Source organism: Abrus precatorius, unplaced genomic scaffold, assembly GCF_003935025.1.
Source record: "Abrus precatorius isolate BTA unplaced genomic scaffold, Abrus_2018 Scaffold8, whole genome shotgun sequence".
Lineage (NCBI taxonomy): Eukaryota > Viridiplantae > Streptophyta > Magnoliopsida > Fabales > Fabaceae > Abrus > Abrus precatorius.
The window spans coordinates 15,493,427-15,519,511 of NW_020874428.1; the positions used below are offsets into that span (position 1 = coordinate 15,493,427).

The 26,085-nt window shown below is 30.4% G+C and overlaps 3 protein-coding genes across 3 annotated transcripts; all 3 read right to left on the bottom strand.

Moving 5' to 3' along the window:
- Window positions 1–291: 291 nt before the first annotated feature.
- Window positions 292–735, bottom strand: LOC113874298 (protein DOWN-REGULATED IN DIF1 11-like). The gene has a single exon (XM_027512532.1). The coding sequence runs from the start codon at window positions 733–735 to the stop codon at window positions 292–294; it is 444 nt and encodes a 147-aa protein (XP_027368333.1).
- Window positions 736–8,851: 8,116 nt separating this feature from the next.
- Window positions 8,852–9,313, bottom strand: LOC113874299 (protein DOWN-REGULATED IN DIF1 11-like). Its single transcript, XM_027512534.1, has one exon. The coding sequence runs from the start codon at window positions 9,311–9,313 to the stop codon at window positions 8,852–8,854; it is 462 nt and encodes a 153-aa protein (XP_027368335.1).
- A 7,809-nt stretch (window positions 9,314–17,122) lies between these two features.
- LOC113874300 (zinc finger BED domain-containing protein RICESLEEPER 2-like) lies at window positions 17,123–19,885 on the bottom strand. Its single transcript, XM_027512535.1, has 5 exons — window positions 19,647–19,885; window positions 19,235–19,471; window positions 18,054–19,130; window positions 17,871–17,936; window positions 17,123–17,291 (listed from the first exon to the last, which is right to left on the bottom strand). The coding sequence occupies exons 1-5, from the start codon at window positions 19,883–19,885 to the stop codon at window positions 17,123–17,125; spliced, it is 1,788 nt and encodes a 595-aa protein (XP_027368336.1).
- Between the last annotated feature and the right edge of the window lie 6,200 nt (window positions 19,886–26,085).

Consider the following 26,085-nt stretch of genomic DNA (forward strand, 5'->3'; position numbering starts at 1 on the left):
ATTTTAATACAAGACACATTATTCTTATTTTATTTCATACATAAAAAGATAGTAACACCGTTGCAACGTAAAACATTTTTAAAAGTCGACTTTTAACTTATGCAATAAACTTTAGAATGCATTGTACTATCCTAATTAATATTCGAAAGAGAAAAATTCTTCTTGCATTACAAGAAAATAAATTAATAGATTATAGAAAATAATTTAACAAACTAAAAATATATAATATTATATTTTTCACGAAAGATGACAATTTATCAGTTGAATAACTTATATATGATTTAGCATCAATCAAGTCAAGTAAGGGATGTCTGCACCAACTGGTTCAATCAAAGGCGCATCAAAATAAACACAAAAATTCCAAGTTCTTTCGCTCCTCGCCAAGATCTCAGCTTTGTTTGTCTTGAATTTGGGTAATTTTAAAATGTATTTTGTCATATCATCATGACATTGTTTTCCCACATCAGTCACTAATTGTACACAGCAATCTCCACTAACAATTTTGTTACCAAAGAATATAGCTGAGAATATCTCATCACCACAGTCTGAGTTTAATCTCACTGCACAACTGTTCAAATATCCTTCGTATGTGGATAATGGCCTTGGAGCATAATTGATTTCAGTGGATGGTCCATTTGATATGTTCGAAACATCTTTCGAGAGACCTTTTGTGACCATTAAAGTATAACTAATCAGAAATACTGCTATTACACAAAAGTTGCGAAATATAGCCATGGTTGAGACTTGAGACCTCTTGGTGTCTATGAAATTTTGATGGTGACTTTGAAATGGCTAGTGAAACAATATTTATATATATGTTTTTAAAAAGAATACTCTTAACGTTTACTTAAATCGGTTTTGATCATTTCTAAAGAAATGAAAAGGAAATAAATTAATTATCATCAATAAATTAATAAAACATACGTCTCTCATTTAATTCCCGTATTAACGTTTTACTTTATTTTAAGTTTGTATACAAATTATAAACATGACGTTTTAAATATAACTCCACTTTACCTTCAAAATAAAATATAACTGATATTTTAGCAAAAATATTAAAACAACGTATAAGGTAGCCCAAGAATGCACAACATATTATATGATTTCATCGGCTGTATTAAGTTTTTCAAAACAAAATAAAATTTGAAATTTAAGCTAGTAATAATGTGCTACTTCAAATAAAATAACAACACTTTAATTTCAAGTATAATGTATTTAAAATGCACTACTTTACTAAAATAAAATTGCCCTCAATGAAAAATACTGCTTGAAAAAAAACTTAAGTAAATGCTAATGAATATCTTCATTATGCTTATTAAGAATTTAAAACTTTATAATACTAATATAAATGGTTTTTTAGATATAAATATATTAAATAATTTCATGACCATTATTATCTTCATCAGACATTTTAAACTTTAAAATATCATTTGGAATTATAAAATATCTTTATGATGCTTATTAAAACTCGTTACTAACTTATCATTGTTATGCATGAGTCATGTATAAAAGCATGTGATACTCCTAATATAAGATAGGAATTGTCATTCATCCACAATTGAACTAACTAAGAAGTCACTACATATACCACAAAATAAGTCTTACTTTACATTTTTCTATAATGTAATCAACTAATATATCTCCTATAGGAGTCAATGGAGTGGGTGGAGGGCAAAATGTTGAACAAAATCTACAAGTATGAAAAACTCCACAGCATAACAATTCTTAAGAATGTAGATAAGCGAGGTAGGTAAGTACTCTAGGTAAAATAAATCATAAATATATATAGAATTTGATATTACCAATAAAAATCAACATCAATCTGACTGCGTCAAAATTCTATCGGTTATCGTTAAAGATTGCATAGATATATCTAGTGGGTAAAGAAGGTGTGACATTATTGTCTGTAGCATACTCTAGGGCAAAGCTAGATCAGTACTTTTTAGGGGTCAAATTAAAAGATTAACTTTTTAAACAATAATATGTTAAACTTAATTAATAATTAGATAATTTAGAATAATTAATCTTTATATAAAATATAAAATAGAAAAAAAAGAGTTACAAAAGTCGTTTATGAAAGCTCAATATAATGATGCTTCACAAAGCTAAATTAATCAATAACCGACTATGTACTAAAAAGACTAGTAATGTTTTTTATCCCAGTATAAATAACTAAACTATACGTAAGAAACTCATTATCCTTTTTATTTTGAAGTTTTTATAGGCATACTGATCTAGCCATAATGTTGTTATCAGTTTTATATTCTGCTTTATTTTTGCTGCATTGGGTTGCTGTTTGTAACTGTTATAGCTCCCTATCTTATAGCACACAAGTCTATCCTATAGCACTCTATTACTATAATTTGTTATTCGTTGTATATTTTTTCACCAATTTTGTATCACTTCAAATATGAAAAAATAATAATAAGACGTCATTTATATTTGAGTTAAAGGTACTAGTAGAATTCAATACCATTACTCAACTTCCTATTAAAAATACAAAGAATTTTATTTGACATTTTAGATTATCTAGAATAGTTGTATATAAATTATAAGAAATTTATAAAGATCCAAAAATAGAAAATAAATAAAATTATAAAATTTGACCAAAATGACTAAAATAGCTCTAGAAACACCTAGAATGGAAATTCATTTTGGACAAACAAATGAAGAAGATAAATTCTAAAATTTTTATGATAGATGGCCTATATGTAGAGGTTATGGACATGCAAGTATGAAGCCGAAATAACAAGTATAGAAATTACCCAAAAAGAGGCCTAAAAATCAAGTGTAAAGAATGAAAGTGAGTTAGGAATAGTAGTAAGGAGCTATGTGACCAATTAGAGTCATGGGAGACTAATCATGATTAAGGGATAAGGTCATTTATGGCTTAATCCCAGCTGGATGAGCATATTTCACAAGACCAAATGAAATCAAGCCAAAAGAATAAGGTGAGCATTTTTAGAAGATAAGGCTAATGATTAATGATTTGTGGATTAATTCTCATCCAATGGATCTAATTGGATCATGACCATGGCCATTGAATTTGAACTAAATAGGTTTCAAAAAGTAATTAGAATGGTTGAAATGGAACTAGGAAGGTTAAAATCTAACTAGAAATACAAAAACTATCATAAAAGGGTAATTTTAGACATTTACAAATGTGCACATGTGTAGGCTCGTGGAATAAGCCAAAAAGGAACCAAAATTGAAAATCAAGACTTGTGAGAGAATGGGTAGAAGTGTGAGATGCATGAGAGTGGGCCAACATCAAGAGATTTTTTCTATATTGCGCACCAAAGAGCAACACTAGGAAATAATAAAGCTTGAAGGGTGTCACACATGTGCTTTCCCACTCATTTCACAGGATCATAACAAGTTGGATCACGAATAATTTCTCAAACCATTCGTAAAATTATTGAGACTGATCTATTAACACCCATCGTAACCATCTTAACCCACATAAAGTCCACAATGAGTTACACAATCAGCTATAGAAATGGATAGTTGGGGAAAACAACATGCCATTGAAAATATCTTCAAAAATTGGGATGAGTCATACCATAAGTTACCTAGACAATTGGTTGCAATCCAACTGTATGTTTCGGGCTTCATCTGAAAATTGAGTATACAACCGACATACAAGAGTGGTTTGTTTGACAAAGGGAATGTGTTCTTCAAGAGGTTGTTTTGAACCTTCAAGCCATGCATTGATGGTTTTGTCTTCTACAAACCAATTGTTCAAGTGGATGAAACATTTTTGTATGGCAAATACAAAGAGACTTTATTAGTGGCAGTTGCGCAAGACTGCCGCAATAACATAATTTTCGTTGCCTTTATTGTGGTTGAAGGTGAAACCAGCATGGTTCTTTTTTTTTTTCAAAAACTTAAAAGAGGTACGTAACCCCACAAGAGGGGTTGTGTCTCATTTTGGATCGTCACAAGGCCATAGGAAGTGCATACTCTAGAAATGAAAGTGGTTGGACAAAAAATAATTATGTCTATGTCTATTGCATTAGACACATTGCACAAAACTTCATGTGACGATTCAAAAATGCTGCATTGAAGAAAGATGTCGTCAATATGAGTAATTTTAACTTTTTAGGTACTCTATATTATTATTAATATTTTATACAATTGCTTAGCTAATTATATTAATTTAAATTGTAATTTTTTTTCCAGCATATGGGATGACTGAACCGAGATTCTTTTACTATTACAACATAGTAAAAGATAATAATCCTAAAGCTGCACAATGGTTGAACAACATCCCAAGCGAAAAACGAACACTGGCATTGGGCAACGGACGACACTGGAGACACCTGACAATAAACCTAGTGGAGTCAATCAATTCGGTCTTGAAGAAAACTAAAAACCTGCCAATTTGCTCCATGGTCATGGCAGTATACACCCATTGCAATAAGTTCTTCATTGACAGAGACAGGGAAGTAGATGCAATGATTAATGCTGGACATATGTACTCAGAGGTTACAACTAAAGCAATTCAAGATACACAGTCAAAGGCGAACACTCATAGAGTCATCACCTTTGACAGAACAAGCACTAGATTTTTAGTCGAAGAAACACAACATTTGACAGAAATTTGACCCGTAAAAAGATTTACAGTACGATTAGATGAAATATGGTGTGATTGTGGCAAGTTCCAAAAAGTTTACATCCCATGCTCGCATGTACTTGCTTCATGCTTACACACACTACAACTTTGACATCTACATATCTCCCTGTATACCTTACAACAACTTTCTAAGGTATACGAAGGTCAGTTTAGAGAACTTAAACACGAAGACTATTGGCCAACTTACACGAGTCCAACTTTGTGTCTAAATCCATAACTGATGTGAATACCCAATTTTATTTGAGTCCTTGTCAAAAATAAATTTTAAAAATAAAAAAATTAAATATAATAATTTTTTAAGAGGTTAAGAAAATAGATAAAAAAAACTAATTTAAAATTTAAATTTAAATTTTTAATTTTTAAATGTAAAATCAGATTTAGAAATGGTCAAAGTAGTTAGTAGATTTTTAAGAAAATGGATAAAAAAGAAAAAAAAATGATTACTGGTCATTGGAAAATAAGGGAGCCTTTGTTAGGATCTAGGGTTTTAGAAAATGCCTATAAATAGAAAGCTTAGGTCTTTAGAGGAGGGGACTTGGCAGGTGGACACCTTTTCTTTTCTTTACGGAGATACTTTGAGAGCACAGAGAGAATTCAAGAGAGAAAGCTCAGGAAATGAAGAGAAAGAGGAGATTCAAGAGAGAGAGCACGAGAAACAGAGGAAAGAACTAAAAAGAAATAACTGAGAGTTAAAACATAGTCCTAGAGATCAATTGAAAAGAACATATCTAGAAGGTTGAAGGAAAAGTCAACTCAAAAACCCTGAGTCATCACAAATGAGTCAACAAAAATATAATTCACTTCTCTTTATCATTCGGTAAGAACTACTATTTCCTTTTTCTTTTGTTGTTTTTTTTTTCTTTTACTCATCATACCTTTATGTGTTTTTTCTTTCATTTGTATTAAAATATTTTCCTTTTACAAATCTTAGTTTATCTAACCTAAAAACTTTTCCTTTTCTTATAAACCTACAAAATTTTTAATTTTCCTTTTAACTCTAAAATTTTTATTTCTGCAAATCCCAATTTTTTTAACATGAAATATTTGTTCGTTTTGTAAAAAATAAAATAATTTTTTTTTTACCCCAAAAATCATTCCTTTTGCAAAATTCTAAAGAATCTAATTTTCTCCAACAATCCTTTTTTAATGATAAACCCTCTTATTTTTTTTTCGTAAACCTAAAAACTCTAATATTCTTTTAACCCTAAAAACCTTCAGTCAAACCCTAAAAAAAATAAATCCAAATCCATGAAAATTAATTTTTTTTTTAACTCCGAGTATTACCTTTTTTACAAACCCTAAAAACAAACTATTTTTTTCTCACTCTAAATTATTTTTTTTTGCAAACCTTAAAAATAATATTTGTTTTTCTAACCCAAAATCATTCAAATTTTTTTTTTGCAAGGTCTAAAACAAGCTATTTTTTTTAACCCTAACAATTTTGCAAATTATAAAAATTTAATTTTTTTCAAATATTAAAAATTCTTTCTTTTCATAAATTCTAAAACTCCTAATTTCTTTGCATATCCTAACCTAAAAAAAACTTATTTCCAAAATTGAATAAGAGTTATTTACTCATTATTTTTGTTTGCTCTTATATTTATTTATTTGTTTTGTATATCTCTCGTTTGTTTCTTTTTTCGCGAGCAAAAATCTTATATTAAAAGGTATATCAATTTTTCATTATTAAAAAAGGGGAGTTTTTTGAGTCCACGCAACGGCCAAGTAATTTTGATAGAGTGGAGGATCCACCATCAACGTCGCTTGGATCGTAAGGGTTTATTGAGTAGCCGTGTGCTAACTTGAACTCTGTGCAGGAGTGGATTTACTTAAAAATAATAATAAAGAAATCAAGTTTTTTTTTAAAAAAAAATAGAAAATCTTTGAAACTTATCTAAAATACAATTTTTGAAAAAGAACTATGTGGTAGCTTTGATTCTTCCGTTGCATACGGAAGATACGTAGGAGCGGGAACCTAACTCGTCAAGTCCAATTTTTTTAAAATTCTTTTTCAGGTTTAAAATATTTTTAAAATTATTTTAAATTAAGATTAATTTCTAGCACATTTTCTTTATAAAAATTAAAAAATAAATTTTTTATTTTATTTTAAAAATAGGAAATAAAAAAATAAAGTGTTAAAATAAGTTTTTGTTTTACTATAATATTTCTTTAATACAAAAAATGACAAAAAAGAATAATATTTTTACAAATAACTCATTCCTTTAATTCAAATTATTTTTATTGTGTTTCCTTATTTTAAAAAAATGAAATTAAAATCTCTTAAAAAATTTGTAAAAATTAGAAATAAATCTAATAATAATAATAATAAAAAATTTGAAAATAGTAAAAAAAATATTAATTAGTTTCTTTTAGAGTGAAATAAATATTTTTTAAAGTTAAAGTAAAATTTTGCACAATTAATTAGAAGGTAACCGTTTTAACCAACGGACGTCGTAAGGTGCTAATACTTTCCTTATACGTAAACAACTCCCGAGACCAAATCTGGTTTTGAAGATTTTTTTTTAATTAAAATTTTTTTCAATATTTTTTTTAATAAACTTTGGTGGCGACTCCTTGTCGTCGTTGTCCCGTTGTGACCTGGTTGCAACAATTGAAAAGAATTTCAAAGGATCAACCTAAGTCCAGTAGGATAAGAATAGAGACGGACATTAGAAAACAACAAAGTTAGGCAAAAAATTGTTCTTATTGTCACACAAGGAAGACATGTCCAAACATCGCTCAAGCATCTAGTTCCCGCCAATAATTTATCTTGTTGTTATTATTTTTAAAAAAATTTAATGTTATTTTTAATTTTATGAATGTCATTGCAACTTTTAAATTTTTAGTATTTGTAATTTATATTAAATATATAATTATATATATATATACATAATGTTATTTAATAATGTTTATTAATATTAATGACATATTTTTTTAAATAAATAATTATGTATAAATTTTAATAAAGATTAATATCTCAAAATAAATAAATAAATTGATTATTATTTAATACTTTTATTTATTTTATAAATATATAAAATTAAATAAATTATTATTTTAATTTTTATTTTATACAAATTTAAAATTAAATAAATTATTATTGTGATTTTTTTTATTAAAAAATATAATATGACAACCAAAAATATAATTTCAGAATATAATATTAATATTATTTTAAAAAAATTAAAATTATATTAAATAATGTAATAAAAAAATATTATTTATTATCTTAAATATGTAAAATAAATTTTAATAAACATGTAAAATAAATATTATTATTATTTTTATTTATTTTCAAATAATATAAAAGTATAAACATAATTCAAATAATAAAACTTATTTTATTATATATAATTAATAAAATATTTGTAAATATTTATTAGAATAATATATTATAAATATGTATTTTAACAAAATATAAATATATAAATATAATTTTAATAATAATATTTATTTTATTATATAAAAACATAAAACAAAATTAAAAAAAAAATTCAAGTCAAAATTCAGTTCCCTGAGAACCAAATTCTGTCTGGCAAAAATATGCTACAGTAAAGGGGTCTATTTGGATAAATAATTAGGTAATGGATATATTTATGTATTTATTTAAATAATTTTTCTGTAAAACATTCTATATTGTGTATCTCTTGTTTCTGACAAAATATTTTACATTCTCTAACAAATTAGACCATTTATCATTTCTTAACTGATGAAGGAGTAATTTTGTCGTAAAAAAGATGCATTCATTACATTTAAAATATCTTGAGAGCACGATGAGATTGGAGAAAACAAAAAAAAGAAAGAAAAATAACTTTTGTAAGTGTATCAGACATGATATTCGTGATTTTGAATAATCGATGTTGTGCGATGTGAGAGGATGAAATGGTTTATCGTTAGATGGTAAATGGGTTTAAATGACTTGCACAACTTTCTCTTTAATTGAATACAAGAGTAGGGAGTTAAAATATTAAATATCATCATGTTTTATTCTTTAAAATTCATTAGAAGTCGACGTTAAATACAATTTATAGATATGTATTTTTTCAATCCAGCCAAACAACTTTTATAAAATAAAATATATATGAGGACAATAAGAGTTAAAACAAATAATATCTTAAATATTATGAGTCTAATAATGTTACATACTTTAATAGAACATACATAAACAATATTATATTATTTATATGAGAGATGACAATTTATCGTTTGAATAAACTATGATTCAACATCAATCAGGTCAAGCAAGGGGATGTCTGCACCAACTGGTTCAATCAAAGGCACGTCAAGATAAACACAATCACTCCAAATTCTTTCACTCCTCGCCAAGATCTCAGCTTTGTTTGTCTTGAATTTGGGTAATCTTAAAATATATTTTGTCATATCATCATGACATTGCTTTCCCACATCACTCACTAACTGGACACAACAATCTCCACTAACAATTTTGTTACCGAAGAATATAACTGAAAATATCTCATCACCACAGTCTGGGTTTAACCTCACTGCACAACTGTTCAAATATTTTTCGTACGTGGATAATGGCCTCGGGGCATAATTAATTTCCATAGATGGACCATTTGATACTTTCGAAACATCTTTCGAGAGGCCTTCTGTGACCATTAAAGTAGAATTAATCAGAAACACTGCTATTACACAAAAGTCACGGAATATAGCCATAGTTTGAATGGTTGAGGTCTTTTGGTGTCTGTCAAACTTTGATGATGGTTTTGAAATGGTTAGTGAAACAATATTTATACATGAGAATAGTCTTAATTTCCAATCGGTTTTGATCATTTCTAACGGAAAAAATAAAAGAAAGAAATTAATTGACATCAATAAATTGATGAAACATACGTCTATCATTTAATTCACGTATTAACGTTTTCACTTTATTCTTTAAGTTTGTATACAAAATATAAATATGATGTCTTAAAACACTATGTAAGTTAGTCCACATATGCGCAACATAATGTATGATTTTTGGTAGTTTGATTACGTTATTTCGATTTCAATATGTTTCTCAATAGTGTGATTACGTTATCTCGATTCATGTAAAGTTTTAAGATAGTGATAAACACTCCAATTTTTATTATTCTTACAGGGATTCTATTATTTTAATTAAATTTTAAAAATAGAAAACAAAAAAATAATAATAACAAAATTGGTGAAATTGACACAAAATTAAGTCAAATTTAAAAAGAATTGTAAGATTTTAGTGAGAAGAAATTCAATAGGAAGGGATAATAATTTTTTAAAACTTATTTTGTTAATTTTAATAATTCAAAATGAAATATACTAAGATTTACTAAGATTTAGAAGATGTCATGTGAAGTATTCTCTCCCAGATAGATTGTGTACACACGCGAACATTGTTCATCATCCTACATAAAATCATTTTCAAACTATATGCACCCAATATATCTCTATAACTATTCACATTAATTCCTTCGTTACTTCTTATTTATAATACACTCTCATTCATCTCATTCTCATCATTCAACTAAAAATATTATGCTTACTAAAAACACTTCTAGACTAAGTCCTTATCACATATATTACATATATTACATAAATATAGTACAATCACCTAAACCTACCAACATACCTATCAAATTTTCACAATAGTTAAATAATATTTAATCATATATTTTCAATCAAGAAACACATCGTAGCACTCTCGTGAGTACAAAAATATTTACTATGCTTTAATGATGAGGTAGAACTCTCTTTACCTTGAAATAAAGATTTGTGAAGGATATTGTTTAAGGGATTAAGTTCTCCCTAAATATCACAAAAGAAAGTACTTTTGAGAAAATAGAAAATAGAGAGAATAGAATAGAGGTTGGAGAACTGAGCTCCAAAGAACTTACTTGAATTCGATTGAAATGAAAGCGCAAGTCTAGATTCGAAGAAGGGTTAAGGTTTAAGGGAGGTTTCTCTAAGGAAGGAAGATGAGATATTATAGAGAAAGTGAGAGAAAAGATAACTTGGATTGTAATGCAAGTTTTAGAATGTCTGGTCTAGCAAACTCAATCCCGCTTTGTAGCCAACAACACTCAAAGACTTTCTATTTTAAAACAAAGTCCAATAATAAATATTAACAATAGAGCAATTAAGAAAATAGTGTTATAGAGAAATGGGCTTTATTGATAGATTTAAGAAGTTGGGGATGATGGGTTAAGGAAGAGAAAAAGAGAAGGAAAGGTGGAGTGAGAAAGAGTGGTGGAGGTGGCTGAGAATGGGGGAGGCCAACATCTAGTGAAGCTTACATTGTGAAATTGATTATTTGTATGTTTTCTGTATGTTTTTTACTACTTAAACATTGTGAAATTGATTTTATTTTATTAAACTTACATTCATGGTGTGAATGTGCTTGAATATGGGTGGAAAATTCTTAGAATAATGTATAAGAGAACTTACTTGAAGTTCTTAGACCTCTCTTCTTGCTTACTTTTGTTTTCTCCTCCTTTCAACCTCCTTCTTTTTTCTCTCTATGTTTAGAATGCCCTCTCTCATTTTTTTAGAACCCTCCTTTGATGTCTCCTCTCAATTGTTATCTCCTCCACTGTTATGTTGTATGATTTTTGCTTTTAAGATTTTTCTTAAAAGGCCAAAACTCTTAAATTTCTTCTTCTTTATGTATAAAGCAAACATTAATTAATGGGTTTAATTGTTTGCAATGTTTTATTTTTCATTCTTTAAGTCAAATATGTGTTTTCTTTTGTTGAGACTATTTCTTATTTTCTTATAACTAAATTTGTTTCGTTTCTCTTTTGGTAAAACAAAATTAAATTCATTTTTTCAAAAAATTTAAATATAAAATTTCGAACTGAATTTAGTATTTACAAATATTACTTCACCAACTCACTTGGATATTATATGTTTAAGATTTGGTTCATAGTTTATAAAACACCAAATTCAATCCATTTAAACTAACGGTGTTAGCTCAAAGAAAATCTGAATACCAATTTTTGCTCTTAAATATTTTCAAAAAATATAATAGGGTTATTTTATCAGAAAATAGAAAAAATCTTAGAAAATCAATTTGGCTCTGGAAAAGGAAATACTACATCATACAGACTTACACCCAGCTCTCAAAGCAAACTTTATACATGAGAAAGGAAAAGGTTTAGAAACTTGGCCTCATATAAAATTTTAAAATGTGAAGAACTAAACCCATATAAATATACAAGTAAAATCCAGAGAGGAGGAGGTAGCAAAATTTTTAAGAAAGAGATATGAAATTAAAAAAGGGGAGCAAAACTCTTAGAAAGTATCTTCTTCGGAGAGAAAATAGAAAAAGAACAAAAGGAAAAAATGAAAAAACCAAGAGGAAGGGAGTCTAAAAATATACCTCCATCTTAGTCAACGTGAAAGCAACAAGGAAGCTAGCACCATTGAAACAAATAAAGAGCTACCCCTATTGTTTATATTGCTGTCAATTTGGTTCTTTCTCGTGGACTCTTTAGTGGCAACAAACTCTTGCAAGTAAATATTTCTTTTTTATTCTCAGATCTATTATCATATGCGGTCTATAGATTTAAAATAATGTTTTTTTTGTTTTAAATAGTTATAGAATGCGTGTGAACAAAAACTTCTTTTCATGCATTGCTTCCTTTACAGCTTTGTGTAATTCCAAAATTTTAAGTGTCTGTTTTATGCTATTAATGGATTTTCTCGATTAATTTACATTAATAAGGTTAATAAGAAATTAATTGAATATTTATTAGAATTCAAATCTATGTTGATTAGGTAAACTAGAATTAAAAATTTATAGTAGAATTTCCTCTTATGAGAGAAATCGGTATAGTTTCAGTAATTTAAATTACCAGAATAAAATAATATTATTTGCCCTAAATCCAACGGTGGAGAAGTCATCCATCACACCTTGATCCAATGGCTCATAATCAACCTTGTGGCTCATTTGAGATCACAAGATTTATGAACCAATCAAAATTTGTCAAGTAACTCCATTCATCATGGCCACTTGAATATTTTGCTTTCCCTCATCTCTTTATAAATTTATCACTTCTCTCCCTCATTTTCTTCTCCATCTTTTTCCTTTTCTTACCTCCATAAACTTTTCTCTCAAGCTCACCTACACTTGCAAATTAGAAACATCTTTGAAATCAAATTGGTGCTCAAAGGAGGTAGGGTTCTATCCTTGTTGTTATGCTTATGTGGATATGTGTGGCTGCCTAGCTTATGTATTAAATATCTTAATCCATGATTTATGTGGTGTTTTTATTATGTATAGCTAGAGTAATGGTGGGTTGGGTGAGTTTGAAGGTAGATTAAGTAGAAAAACAAAGAAGAGAAAGGAAACAACAAGTCTATAAACAGAATTTTCTAGGATTTTAGTACAAATACACTATTTTGATCAATTATTTATCATTTAAATATTATGAAAATATATTTAACTTAAAATAGACATCCAGAGCTTTCTATATATATAAATTATTAAGCAATTGGATTAGTATAGAATTAGTTATGAATTTTTGAAGTTTGGTTTAAGTTTCAGATTTTGATTTTGGGCAGGTAAGCTTGTGTAAGACATAACTTGTTCCACATAATTTGGATTGAGCTGAAGCAAAATTTTTCAAAAATCTAAGATATATTAGTTTATACCATAAAAATTTCAGAATCTAATTCAATTTGAACAGTTCCCAGAATTTTTCCGAAGTAACCCTTAGTGCTGTTGAGTCAGAAATAGAGCAACCTATAATAACCAACTTTAGAACCTTATAGCTTGAGTTCTATTTAACCAAATGAAATGAAACTTTTTGGATATTAAAATATGATTCCTTAAATTTTTAAAATAACATGAACTTAGCAGTCATACACTTAGAATTTGAATTTTTGTGGATTTTAACATTTTTGAGTGTTGTTTTGGCTAATCACAAGACAGGTCATAGTAGAAAGCAAAAATCTTGAGCTGTAGTTGTCAAAACTAAATGGAACTAATTAGGTTAGAAAATAGACAAATAGGGATTCAACATATAAAAATTTCAGGTCTATTGAAGTCATATAGCAATAAACGTAGAAAAATAAAACAAGGAAAATTTTATCTCTTTAAGGAAAGAATTATGAATTTAAATGTTTTGTTTATTTATTTATTTATTTATTTGCTATGATATGTGAATGTTTTTTTATTAGCTGGCACTATTTATTGGAAAACAAATATGATCCGTTATGCTAGACAAATTTTATAAGAATTATGGATAAATTGTAAAATTTCACAGAGATATATGAGATACAATATGAAAGTTATGAAAATTTAAGATGATTGAAAATTATAAGAAAGTCCTATATCACTTGGGCCAGCCCCGGATAAAAAGTTAAGGGTAATAAGTCAGTGGGAACGTCAAGGAAAGTAAACCTGACAAATCCTGTTAGGTAGAATATTACCCAGGAGTCTTATGGCTAAGAACTACCAGGGGACCAAAGATAGGAACATATAAAAGAATTAAGCACATTATTATGTGATTGAAAGTATTTTAATTAATATTAATTCATTTCTATGTTGCTTTCAATTACAACTTTATGTACTATTATGTCACATGTATGATTCATGTTGAGTTTTTTGATTATTTATTTAATTTCTTATATATGTGTATCATAATCATTATAATCTTGTGTATTACAAATGTTAGAAATAAAATTTAATTTGCTTCAGACCATATTTTCAATAATCATAATTGAAAGATTACCTTGTTGGTTTAGCAACCCTTTATTTAAATAAAAACTGAAGCAACTGAGAATGAAAAGCGATGTCAACATAGAAGTACACAGCCCTTCTGAGAATTTAGAAATTCTAGTTTCCATTTCATTCTCATATTTGCTCTCTATACTGAATTATGTGTATATTGTGCAGAAAATACCCTTAGTCCCATTAAGAGGAGCATGAAATTGCCACTAAATTATGAATCCATCTTCTATGAAAAGGGGTGGGGTGATCTCTCTGCCTCTGTTTCATTTGTGTTTAGTCTAATTTCCCTGCACAGTAATAGATAAAAGTACAAAAACATTTCCATTACCTTTTTCTTTTAATTTGGTTCAGTTTTGTACTTCCAATTTCATATTCTAATTGCACTTTCCATTTAGCTCATAATCACACTCTGTTTTGTAAATAATTTACCATTCTTACCATATTGAACATATTTTCTTGTAAGGTGAATTGTACTTACATGTTGCAAGTAATTATCAACTTTTACCATGGTAGAGAATTGGACCTTAAATTTCTTTTCTGTTTGCATTTTACATGTATTTCTGCATCTATCTTCTAGAACTTGCCTAGTTTCTTAATTGAATATACAGTGTGAAATTTTTTATCTAGATGATTGAGGCCTTCTTTGCACACACCCACCCACCCTAGAACACCCTTGCACCTAATTTCCCTATTCCACATTTTCCTTTTTTGCCAAACTTAGTATGCAAAAATAATTTCCTTACCTTAAGAGATATTTCTTTTGAGTTGTATCAAGAGTGAATGCAAGAAACTAAGTTTATGATACTGATTATCACTGTAGTTGCTTGAGGACAAGCAAAATCTTAAGTTTGGGGTGGTGAACATCATACATGTTAATAATACATGTCAAAAAAAGTTTGAATTTAAAGAAGATAATGATTTTCAAAAATTCCATAAAAAATGATGATGAATGAATGAAAAAGAAAAAAAAAATAAAGCAAAGGCTTTGAGTTGGAAAGATTCCCATATAAGGCCCTTGCTTTATTTTTATTTATTTTTTCCATTCATTCATCATTATTTTTTATGGACTTTTTGACAATCATTCTCTTATTCAAATTCAAACTTTTTTTTGACATGTATTATTAACATGTATGATGTTCACCACTCCAAATTTAAGATTTTGCTTGTCCTCAAGCAATTATAATGATAATCATAATCCCAAACTTAAACTTTTACTTATCTTCAAGCAAAAGTTTAAGTTTGGGGTTGTGAACATCATACATGTTAATAATACATGTCAAAAAAGAGTTTAAATTTGAAGAAGAGAATGATTATCAAAAAGTCCATTAAAAAAATGATGATGAATGAATGAAAAAGAATAAATAAATAAATAAATAAAGCAAGGGCATTGAGTTGGAAAGATTCCCACATAAGGCAAGTAAATGAAAAACATGGTGAAAGAATACTTGAACTTCTTAAGCTACATCATTTAATGCATTCCATTCTAATTATTGTAATCATTCACTCAAAGGAATTCCCTCCTCTTAAAAACCCACTTGAGCTTTTGTCCCTCCTTAATCAGAATTAAAGCTAACTTAACCCCATTTGTGACCAACAAAGCCCTCATGATAGGTGGTTCATTGCATCTAAGCAAAGGAGATTGAAAATATGGGCAAACATATGGTAGAGTGAGGCAAAATGCATGACTTAAGAGGAAACACTTAGCCAGAAACATTGATGAGTGAAGAATGAAACACCATCTTGTGAGCTGGATAATCTCTTTGCATTGTGTGGATTGCATGAAACCTTGTTGAATTTTTGTTTCAGTTTAGTGGGACTTTGTATAAAATATTTAATATGAGTGTGATTTTTGTGTTGAATGATTCCATGACTTTGGAAATATTGAGAGTGCCAATAAGAGTCTAATATTGGAATGAAAAATTTTGAGAAATTTTTTTTTGGATAAATCCAACCTTTTTACATGCAACTTTCTTGAGTTTTAATTTGCTTAAGGACAAGCAAAAGTTTAAGTTTGAGGTTGTGATTATCACTGTAGTTGCTTGAGGACAAGCAAAATCTTAAGTTTAAGGTGGTGAACATCATACATGTTAATAATAAATGCCAAAAAAAAGTTTGAATTTGAAAAGGAGAATGATTGTCAAAAAGTCCATAAAAAGATGATGATGAATGAATAAAAAGAAAAAAAAGAAGAAAATAAAGCAACGACCAATCTGATGATTGCTTAGATTGCATAAAGATTTGTCGTCAATCCTTATCAAAGTATGCAGAAATTTTGTGTAGTCTAGGATGCAAGCCTTGGTTGTCTCCGATGACTTTTGTTGAAAATGTACATTAAACATGTTACAAACATTCACTATGAAATCAAGTAAAAAAGGGGGTTTGTTTGATTTCCAAATTCAATGTAAAAAGCAATTAATGAAATTGTAAAAGTTAATCAATAATATGCAGCAATCCTTAGTTCATTCACGTGATTCTATCCCTATTCTTATCAACATTTAACACTCTTCCTCTTCCTTTGAATTAGATTAATTCAACAAGTGAGAATCAACCTTAAAACTACATACGGATTTAAACAAATTCAATAGACTCCAACCCTTTTTTCCAAGATTATGCAATCATAGAAATTAACTAAGAATTAAGCAAACCAAGTTAAGAATCTCATTAAAACGAATTAGGGTTAATTAAGCAACTTCTCCCTCATTCAACCAATAATTCAATTCAAAGGATTGAGAACAAGGAATTCATGAAAGAAAAGAAATTGTATTAACATTCATAACCTAAGAATTAGGGGTGGCACTCGCGCGGGGTGTGGGCGGAGGATACTCCCTCGCTCCCTGTCCCTGCACCTCATGTTCTTCCCCGTCCCTGTCCCCGATCCCCATTATGGGGAGATTTTTTTCCCCCATTCCCATTCCCTGCTCTCCCATGGATCCCCGCGAATTTCCTCTAAAATACATTAAAAAAATAAAATAAAAAAAACTATAATTTCATACTATTATCATTTTTTTAAAAGAACGTTATTTTTTCTATTTTCTAAAGGTAATTTTTTTCACTTAAATATTAGGTTATACAATATTTAAAAATTAATAAAATAAAGTAAATTGTTCATATCATCAAATACAACATAACAATACAATAAATAAATTGTAACATTAAGGAAAAATACAACACTATCATGAAAATAATATAACAACACGATATTTCACATCCTTGACTTCTATGATTTGCACCACTAATCAGCATGTGAAATTTTCAAACAATCAAGTTGCACTCTCTTACAAAACAAAAATCAAGTAAATTTTAACGTTAATAAAAAATAAAATTTATAAATTAACATTATCAAATTTTCTTACCACTATATTAGAAACATCTTTGTCTTTCATTACTGTGCAACACTCTATCTTCAATTTCAAAGGAACTAGTGATATATACTTGTTAGATCAAATTTAATGTATATAAAAATATAGAAAGTAAAAGTATCATTTATTACCTTTAATCATACTACATATCCAATCTTGAGAACACATCATTGCTTCAACCGTGTCTTCATTCAATGAACTACGATGTGGAGCCAAAAACTGTCCACCAATGCTAAAAGTAGACTCTAAAGCAACAGTTGAGATAGGAATACCAAAAAAATCCTTAGCAATTCTTTATAAAGTTGGATATTTCATTCCAATATTTTTCCAATAACATAATATGTCAAACTTATCCACATTTGATTGGTTAAGCAACACCGGCTCCTTTAAGTAGTAATCTAACTCAAACTTCACAAATTCATTAGAAGAAGCGTCTTGAATATATTGCAAAAAGTCAATTAAACTATCACTCTTCCTTGAACTACTCTCTGAATTCGTCAATGTGGAAGCTGAAGTGCAAACAATATCACTAACCGCGTGATTAAGCCTCCTTTCCTTATTTTGGTACTCAGAAACCAAATCTTCCAATAATGTTCTCACTTTTTCTAATTCTTTGGTGCTTTCACTTCCGTACATAAGAGGAAAAAAATAATTCAACAACTTTATTTTAAATCTAGGGTTCAAAACAGCCCTTATTGCTATTACACTGTTAATAGAGTCCCAATACTTCTCAAACTTGGGAATCATAGTTTCAGCCATAGCTTGAAGTGTAGTATTAAAAGGGAAAACCCATCGATTCAAAGCCAACCTAATTTCACATACCTTTGGAAAATAAACATTGGAGGTTGGAAACTGTGTTCCTGAAAATAACTCAATGACACGATAGAATATTTCCATGGCATTACAAATTTCAGTTGTCATTTTCCACTCATCAAGACTTGGCAAAGACTTATATTGAGGTTCTCTTGGCTTCAAATGCTTAAAAACATCATAGTATGGCAATGCAAAAACAAGCATCAAATACATGGAATTCCATCTAGTTCTACAATCATTTACCAGTTTCTTTGAATAAGGAACACCACTATGTCGACAAGCATCAATAAATTTCTCTTCCCTCTTTGGTGTTGCAGTCCAAACAGAAGCACTATCCCTAATCTTCTCAATAGAACCATGTATTGTTGACATTCCATCTTTCACAATCAAAGTTAATATGTGAGCACAACAACGTGTATGAAAGAGACTTCCACCCAAAATAAAGGAACTATGATCTAACTTCTCAACAATATAGGCAATCATGGCAACATTAGTGCTACAATTATCAACCGTTAATGTAGATAACTTTGTTTCTAAATTCCACTCAAAAATACAATCACACAAAACATCAGCAAGCACTTCAGTAATGTGTGGAGTAGGAACATAAGTAAACCTAACAAATATTCATTTATTATTTACATTACAACCAAGTTCTTCACAGTTAAATCATAAAGTATTCAATAGTTAGATAAGAATAACAAGTTAATAAATATGTACCTCAGAAGCCGATTTTGTAAAGTCCAGTCATTGTCAATGAAATGAGCTGTGACAGACATATATCCCTTGTTTTGATTAGTGGTTGTCCACATGTCGATAGTTATTGCAGTGCGACTTGTAGCTTTTTCAAGTAATTTCATAACTTTGGACCTCTCAGCATCATATACCTTCATTATATCAACCTTCCATGTATTGCGAGTGATCACTTTAAACAAAGGTTGGAGAGCACGACAAAACCTTCAAAAACCACATATGATCAATAATGGAAAGAGGATATTTATGCAACACTACTATCTTTGCAAGCTCCATATGAGCAACATCTTGATTAAATGTGTAATTTTCAATTAGAATAGATTGACCCCTATTTCCAATTGAACTTGATGATTATTCAAAAGTTTTCAATATGGACTGCCTTGGGCCCCTCACAGTACAAAGCTTGCAAATTTGAATGTGATCATATAAGTGCTTTGTGCCTTGGTTAGTGTCACCACCAAGTTGTCTATCACAATGTTTGCATATTGCCTTCCATTTTTCGTTTATTTTCTCCCTTTTGAAGTGTGCCCAAGCTTCAGAAGTTAGTCCTCTTTTATTAGAACTTGTCCTCTCAGTAACATCTTCATTTTCTAAATTTGCTCCAATTTCTTTTCTCATTTTCAGCTTGTTGTGCACCTTCCACTAGAGTGCTTGTGCATCTTCCACTTGAGTGCCTTGCGTTTCATTAACAATTGGTTGTACGTCCAGTGGAGCATTACTAATACTATTAGATGATGAGTTACTGATAGCTCATATTTTGTTCCCACATTTTTAGTCTTATTGCATCATTTATATGTCTTTTCATTCCCTTAATTCTTCCATTTAATATGTTTTTGCATTTATCATGTTAATTAGGAATTTTCGTAAATACTATACTTTTGTTCATGCTTTCTATTCTGATCTTTAGTTACTAATTTAGCCATAACTTTTTCTGTAGATATCCTTTTTGTCTCATTCTTTTTGCATTGGATTCCTTACTTCTAGGGCTTCCATTTGGACATATGGATTGTGCTATTTGGAGTCCGGAGCTATTTTCTATGAATTTTAGAAGTTTAGACTTTTAGTTTGACTTTTGTATAGCTTTTGTTTTGCGGTTTTGTTGTATTTATTTTTGGCCCAGCTTTGGCCCATTCAGTTTTGCTCTTTTAGGAGTACTATTTATAGAGGCCAGGGGCTGAATTGGAAGCATTTTTAATTCATTTTTTTTTTGTTTTTCAGTTTTTGTAATACTTTTCCTGCTTCCAATAGAACCTCTGAATTTTTTACCCATTCAATTCTTCTCTTGCAATTTTTCACTTCGAGTTTGCATTGCTCTACATTTTACAATTGAAAGGCGATTAGGTTCTGTAATTTCCAGATGATTTCTTCCATGTTTCTTCCCCAATTATGTTGTCAAAGTCCAGATCGCATTTGTTTAAGACGTTTTTTATGCTCCGAGTTTGTTTTCTGATCTCACACTTTTGCGATTGCATAGAAGCATTGTTCGATTGAATTGTGCATTGTTCTTAATCGTGTAACAAGCAATTGATTAATTGTTTGTTGTGCGGAAGAGATTTAAACAATTCAGTTTTCATTCTCGATTTTGGATTTAAGTGTTTTGGATCTCGGTTTGAATTCTCAAATTGATCGTATTTGATTACTTGCGTTTAATTCTCTACATTTCCTTGTGTTTAATTCTCTGCATTTAATTCCCTGCGTTTACTTCCTTGTTTTTGATTCTTTGAAATTTAATCTTCTGCATTTAATCATAAAACTCCCCCAAACATAAACGTTTTCTGCATAATTGATATTGAAACAATGTGCATTTGCATCCTTGTGAGAGATGACCTACGTTGCTCCCTAAACTACATGTTTTTGTGAGGAATTTAGTTACTTTTGATACCTTAGCGACATGGTTATCAGTTATCACTATTTATTTCCACATCAAAGTACCTGTTAAAAACATTTATAATTGTGTCAAGTATACTTCATGTTGGACTGATAATTTCATTGAAAAAAAATGGTGTTAGGTATGAAGAACAACTGCAAGTTCTCTCTCGATCTATAACTATTTTTGCTTTATCCTACACCTTCAATCACAAATCAATCTCTTTTCAAAATAAGAATCAAATAAAAAATGAATGTCATGTATATGAATCAGAACAAAAATTTAATCATACAAGTCCCTGTCAAATTAGTTTCTATTATACTCTAAAAATAAGTATGTCAAACTATAAATACGTTTACAAATGCAGAAACACTAAATTGAAATAAATTTTACATACTGGAACCAATTTAAAAACTTTTTGTACAAGACCCAAATAAAAATCAGCAATTCACATACGGACTAAAGGTTTTATTAAACTTAAAAATTATGGAGATACTAGAATTATGTTCATGGTAAGTATATTGTTTCAATAAATAAATACCCTCTCTTTTCTTATTATAACAAGGGACCAAACAAAAGGACTATGAAAGTATCGTTGGAATAAGAAAACGCAGAACAACAACAACAAGAAACAACCTGAACTGATGAAATGAGAAGAGAGTGAAGGGGCAAACTGGAAACACGAACAACAATGGTGAGAATGCAAACAACAGCGGCCTGAATATGAAGATTTAGAGCTTGACTTTGAGAGGCAAAGGTTGCAACCGTCGAGTAACAAATTCACTAAGGGTTTTTGATATGTGTTTTTATTTTAAATAAGTAAGTTACTATATTACCCCTATTAGTATAGTGTTTAATAAGGTTATTTAAGTATTTTCATATATATTAGGGGATTTGGGAAACCCACGAGGGTGGGTGAACTAGTCCCCGTCCCCGTCCCCAAACTAGTCGCGGGAGAATTTTCATCCTTGTCCCCGCGAAGGGAAATTCCCCACATTTGGAGCCCAATTCGGGGCAGTCCCCGCGGGGATCCCCGCAGTTGGGGATTAATTGCCACCCTTACTAGGAAAATAAGAATACAAGTAAACTTACTAAGGATTACAAAAGATTTAGCCTTCCATGAGGATAGGTCTCACAAATACAAGATGAAAACAAAGAGAATTTAATGACATGAATGTGAAAATCAAAGGAAAGTAAAGAGAAAATATGAATTAAACCCTAGCTCGGGTCCTTGGCTGTCACCCAAGGCTGACTTAAGCTCTGCAAATGTTCCCAAAATGGTAAAAATCTAAAAGTGTAAAAAGCTCTTTAACCCTAATTTCCAAAAATTCATTTATAGTGAAGTATTCGTCGTCCATAGTAGTTACTATGAAAATGATAGTAGCTACGCCCAACCTCCCAGTCCTGTCATTCTTCTTTGGGGTTGTCACTATGGCAGGTGATAGTGGCTACGCACAGTGTTGTAGCAGTTTGGTCCTTGCTGTAGTTATCACTATGGGGTCTAAAAGTAGCTATGCACAGGCTTATTGCAATCTAGGGTCTGTGTAGTGTCCACTATCACTTCTGAAAGTGATCACTTTGGTCTGCCCTCTGGATCTAGCTTGCTGTAGTGTCTATTCTCACTCCTGAAAACAGCCACTTTCAACTCAAATTTTCTCAAAGGCTAAAAATCCATGGAATAAGTTTAGAAATTCTTGCACAATTATTCAAATGATTAAAATTGCAAATTATATCTATGTAAATCCATGTAAATTCATCAAAAATTAAGAAACCTATGATAATTGACCTAAATAAAATTTTCATCTTATTTACACTTTCTAAATTTACTTTTTCTATTAAAGAACACTAAAAAGACTAGTAAATATTCAATAAAATATGGACTCATCAAATACTTACGTTGACATAGAGAAATGCCCTGCTCAGAGTATGCTACTTCAATACCAGAAAATATTTAAGAATCCTAAGATCCTTAATTCAAAAATTAGAATGAAGAATGCCTTTAATGGTGTTCATTTCTGTGGGGAAATTTCTAGTGAGGACAATATCATTAATATAAACTATCAGAGCTGTAAAATTTTCACCAACAAATGTGATAAAAAGACTGTGATCAGAGTGAGCTTACTGATACCCACTTGACAAGAGTAGACAAATAACTTCTTATGACTAGCCTATTTGAGGCCATACAAATATTTCAACAATTTACAACATTGGTTAAGATGTGAAGTGGACATACTGGGAAGGAGCATCATATAAACATCTTCATCTAAATCACTATGTAGGAAAGCATTATTGACATTAAGCTGTTGCACTAACCATCACTTGATTGAGGCCAAAGCAAGAACCACTCTGATTGTAGTCATCTTGACCATCGGAGAAAATGTGTCAAAATAGTCAATCCCTTCAATCTATGCATATCCCTTGGCAACGAGGCATGCTTTGAAACACTTAACTGTTCCATCAAGAAATCTCTTGATCTTGTAAACCCATTTACATCCAATGGGTTTTGTTAAAGCTTTATTCGAGTCAAGCTCTGAAACTTTATAAGAGACAATCTCTTAAATTAATTCAAATTGTTCATGCCATGGAAAGTTGCATAATAGACTTATTTATAGAGACACAAGCTAACAGAATCCTAATTTTGTGTCTTTAAGATAACTAATAATGATATATGTAAATAAATAAATCTAAAATAAGATAAGCTAAAGATAAGATAGCATAACCAACTAAAGGGAATTCTATCATCTATTAAATAATATGATTAGTGGCCTATGAAGGTGCACTTTTAATCCTTAGTTTTGTTGTTTTAGCTTCGTGAGTTGTAACATTACCCCTCCCATGGAAAAAGACCTTGTCCTTAAAGGCTGCCTTGGAATAAAGGTTGACTAGAATATCCCATGACTTCCATGTAGCTTCTTCATGTGGCTTGTTAGCCCATTCGACCAAAACTTGGTATTGATTTCCCTCTGGAGTTAGGACATTTAGAAATGATAGCTTGTGGTGTAGGTAACTGGTGTTCCAAAAGGTCATCGCACATGATGGAAGCAGGAGGAGTTGGATACGAGTAAGCCTTCAGTAAGGAAACATGGAAAACTGGATGAATTCAGCTATTAGATGGCAAATCTAGTCGGTATGCCACCTTGCCAATGCGTTCCAAGATCCGAAAAGGGCCAAAATACCGCTTAGAAAGCTTAAAGTTGAGTCTGCGAGCAGCAGATTATTGATGGTAAGTGTGAAATTTTACCCACACCCATTAGTCCACTTCAAAATTCTTGTCAAGTTATTTAGATTCAGCATATTTTTTTCATTCAAGTTTGTCCTCTAGTCAGATTAGCTTGTAGTGCGCTCTGAATTTCTTGTTAATCGATCAGCATGGAGTCCACCTCATCTACTGAGGTCTTGCCTAGCATATAAGATGGCAATAACCTTAGGTTAAAACCATATAATGCCTAATGAGGGGTCATCCTTATGGCAGTATGATACGTAGTATTATAGTTTAACTTCGAGCAAGGTAAGTATGTATGCCACTGATGTAGATGATCGGAAGCAAAAACTCGAAGATATTGCTCAAGGCAACGATTGACTACCTCGGTCTGACCATCGCTTTGTGGATGATATATCGTTAAGTAATGAAGATCAGTGCCACCTGAACGTATGAGTTGACGCCAAAAAGCACTTAAAAATATTGGGTCTCTATCTGAAACAATGCCCTGCAGAAACTCGTGTAATTTAACTATATAGTCTAAGAATATAGTAGCCACAATCTTCGCTGTGAATCCAGTCTTAAGAGGCATCAAATGTGTTGTCTTAGTCAAATGATCTACCACAACAATGATTGCGGTAAACCTATTAGAAGAAGGAAGGCCGACAATGAAGTCCATTGAAATTTTTATCCATGAAGTAGTGGGAATCGACAGAGGTTGAAAAAGGCCTTGAGACTTGGTAGTGATGTTCCTAGTTTGTTGGCATTGAATACATGTTGCCACATATTTTTCCACTGCTTGCTTCATCCTTTTTCAAGAAAATTGTTCTACCACCCGTTTATATGTTTTTAAGGCTCCTGCATGCCCTGCTTGTGGGGTAGAGTGAAATTCGTAGAACACCTTGGTCACTAAAGAAGAGTCCTATGGGATGTATAATCAAGAACGATATAAAAGAAGATCGTTATGAACTTTGAAATTCGGAGGGAGCTGGTTTTGGTAATGAAGTGCATGGAACTTAAGGTGTTCGGGCTCCAATGTATTGGCATTCCGTAACTTTGATATAATTGTGCTTTCCACTTGAGTATAACTATGATAATGTTTAGCTGGTAATTGAGATAAGGAATCTATAGCAGAATTTGTGTTCCCGAGATAGTAGACAATGTCAAATTCATACCCCAAGAGTTTAGTAAGATAGTATTGTTGGTCGGGAGTTTGTATTACTTGCGACATCAACTCTTTCAAGCTCTTATGGTCTGTCTTAATGGTGAATTTTTTTCCCAATAAGTAATGTTGCCATCTCACAACTGCCTACATAATAGGATAAAGTTCATGTACGTAAGTGGATGCGTTGCTCATGCAGTGTGAAAGCTTCTTACTAAAGAAAGCCAATGGATGACCTTGTTGAGTCAAAACTGCGCCAATTCCCTTAGTGCTAGCATCAGTCTTAACTCAAACGGAAGCAAAAAATTTGGAAGAACAAGTGTTGGCGTCGAAGTCAGAACTTGCTTGAGTAACTTAAATGCCATTTCAGATTCAGGTGTCCAATGAAAACTGTCGCGTTTCAACATCTCTATTAGGGGAAAAGCAATGGTGGCATAGCCTTGTATAAAGCGGCGATAATAACCAATGATACCTAGAAACCCCTGTAACTGCTTGATAGTGTGGGGTAATGGCCAAGATAGAATAGTGTCAATTTTGGAGTTATTGACCTCCACACCTTTAGCTGATACGATTTGTCCCAAATAATACAC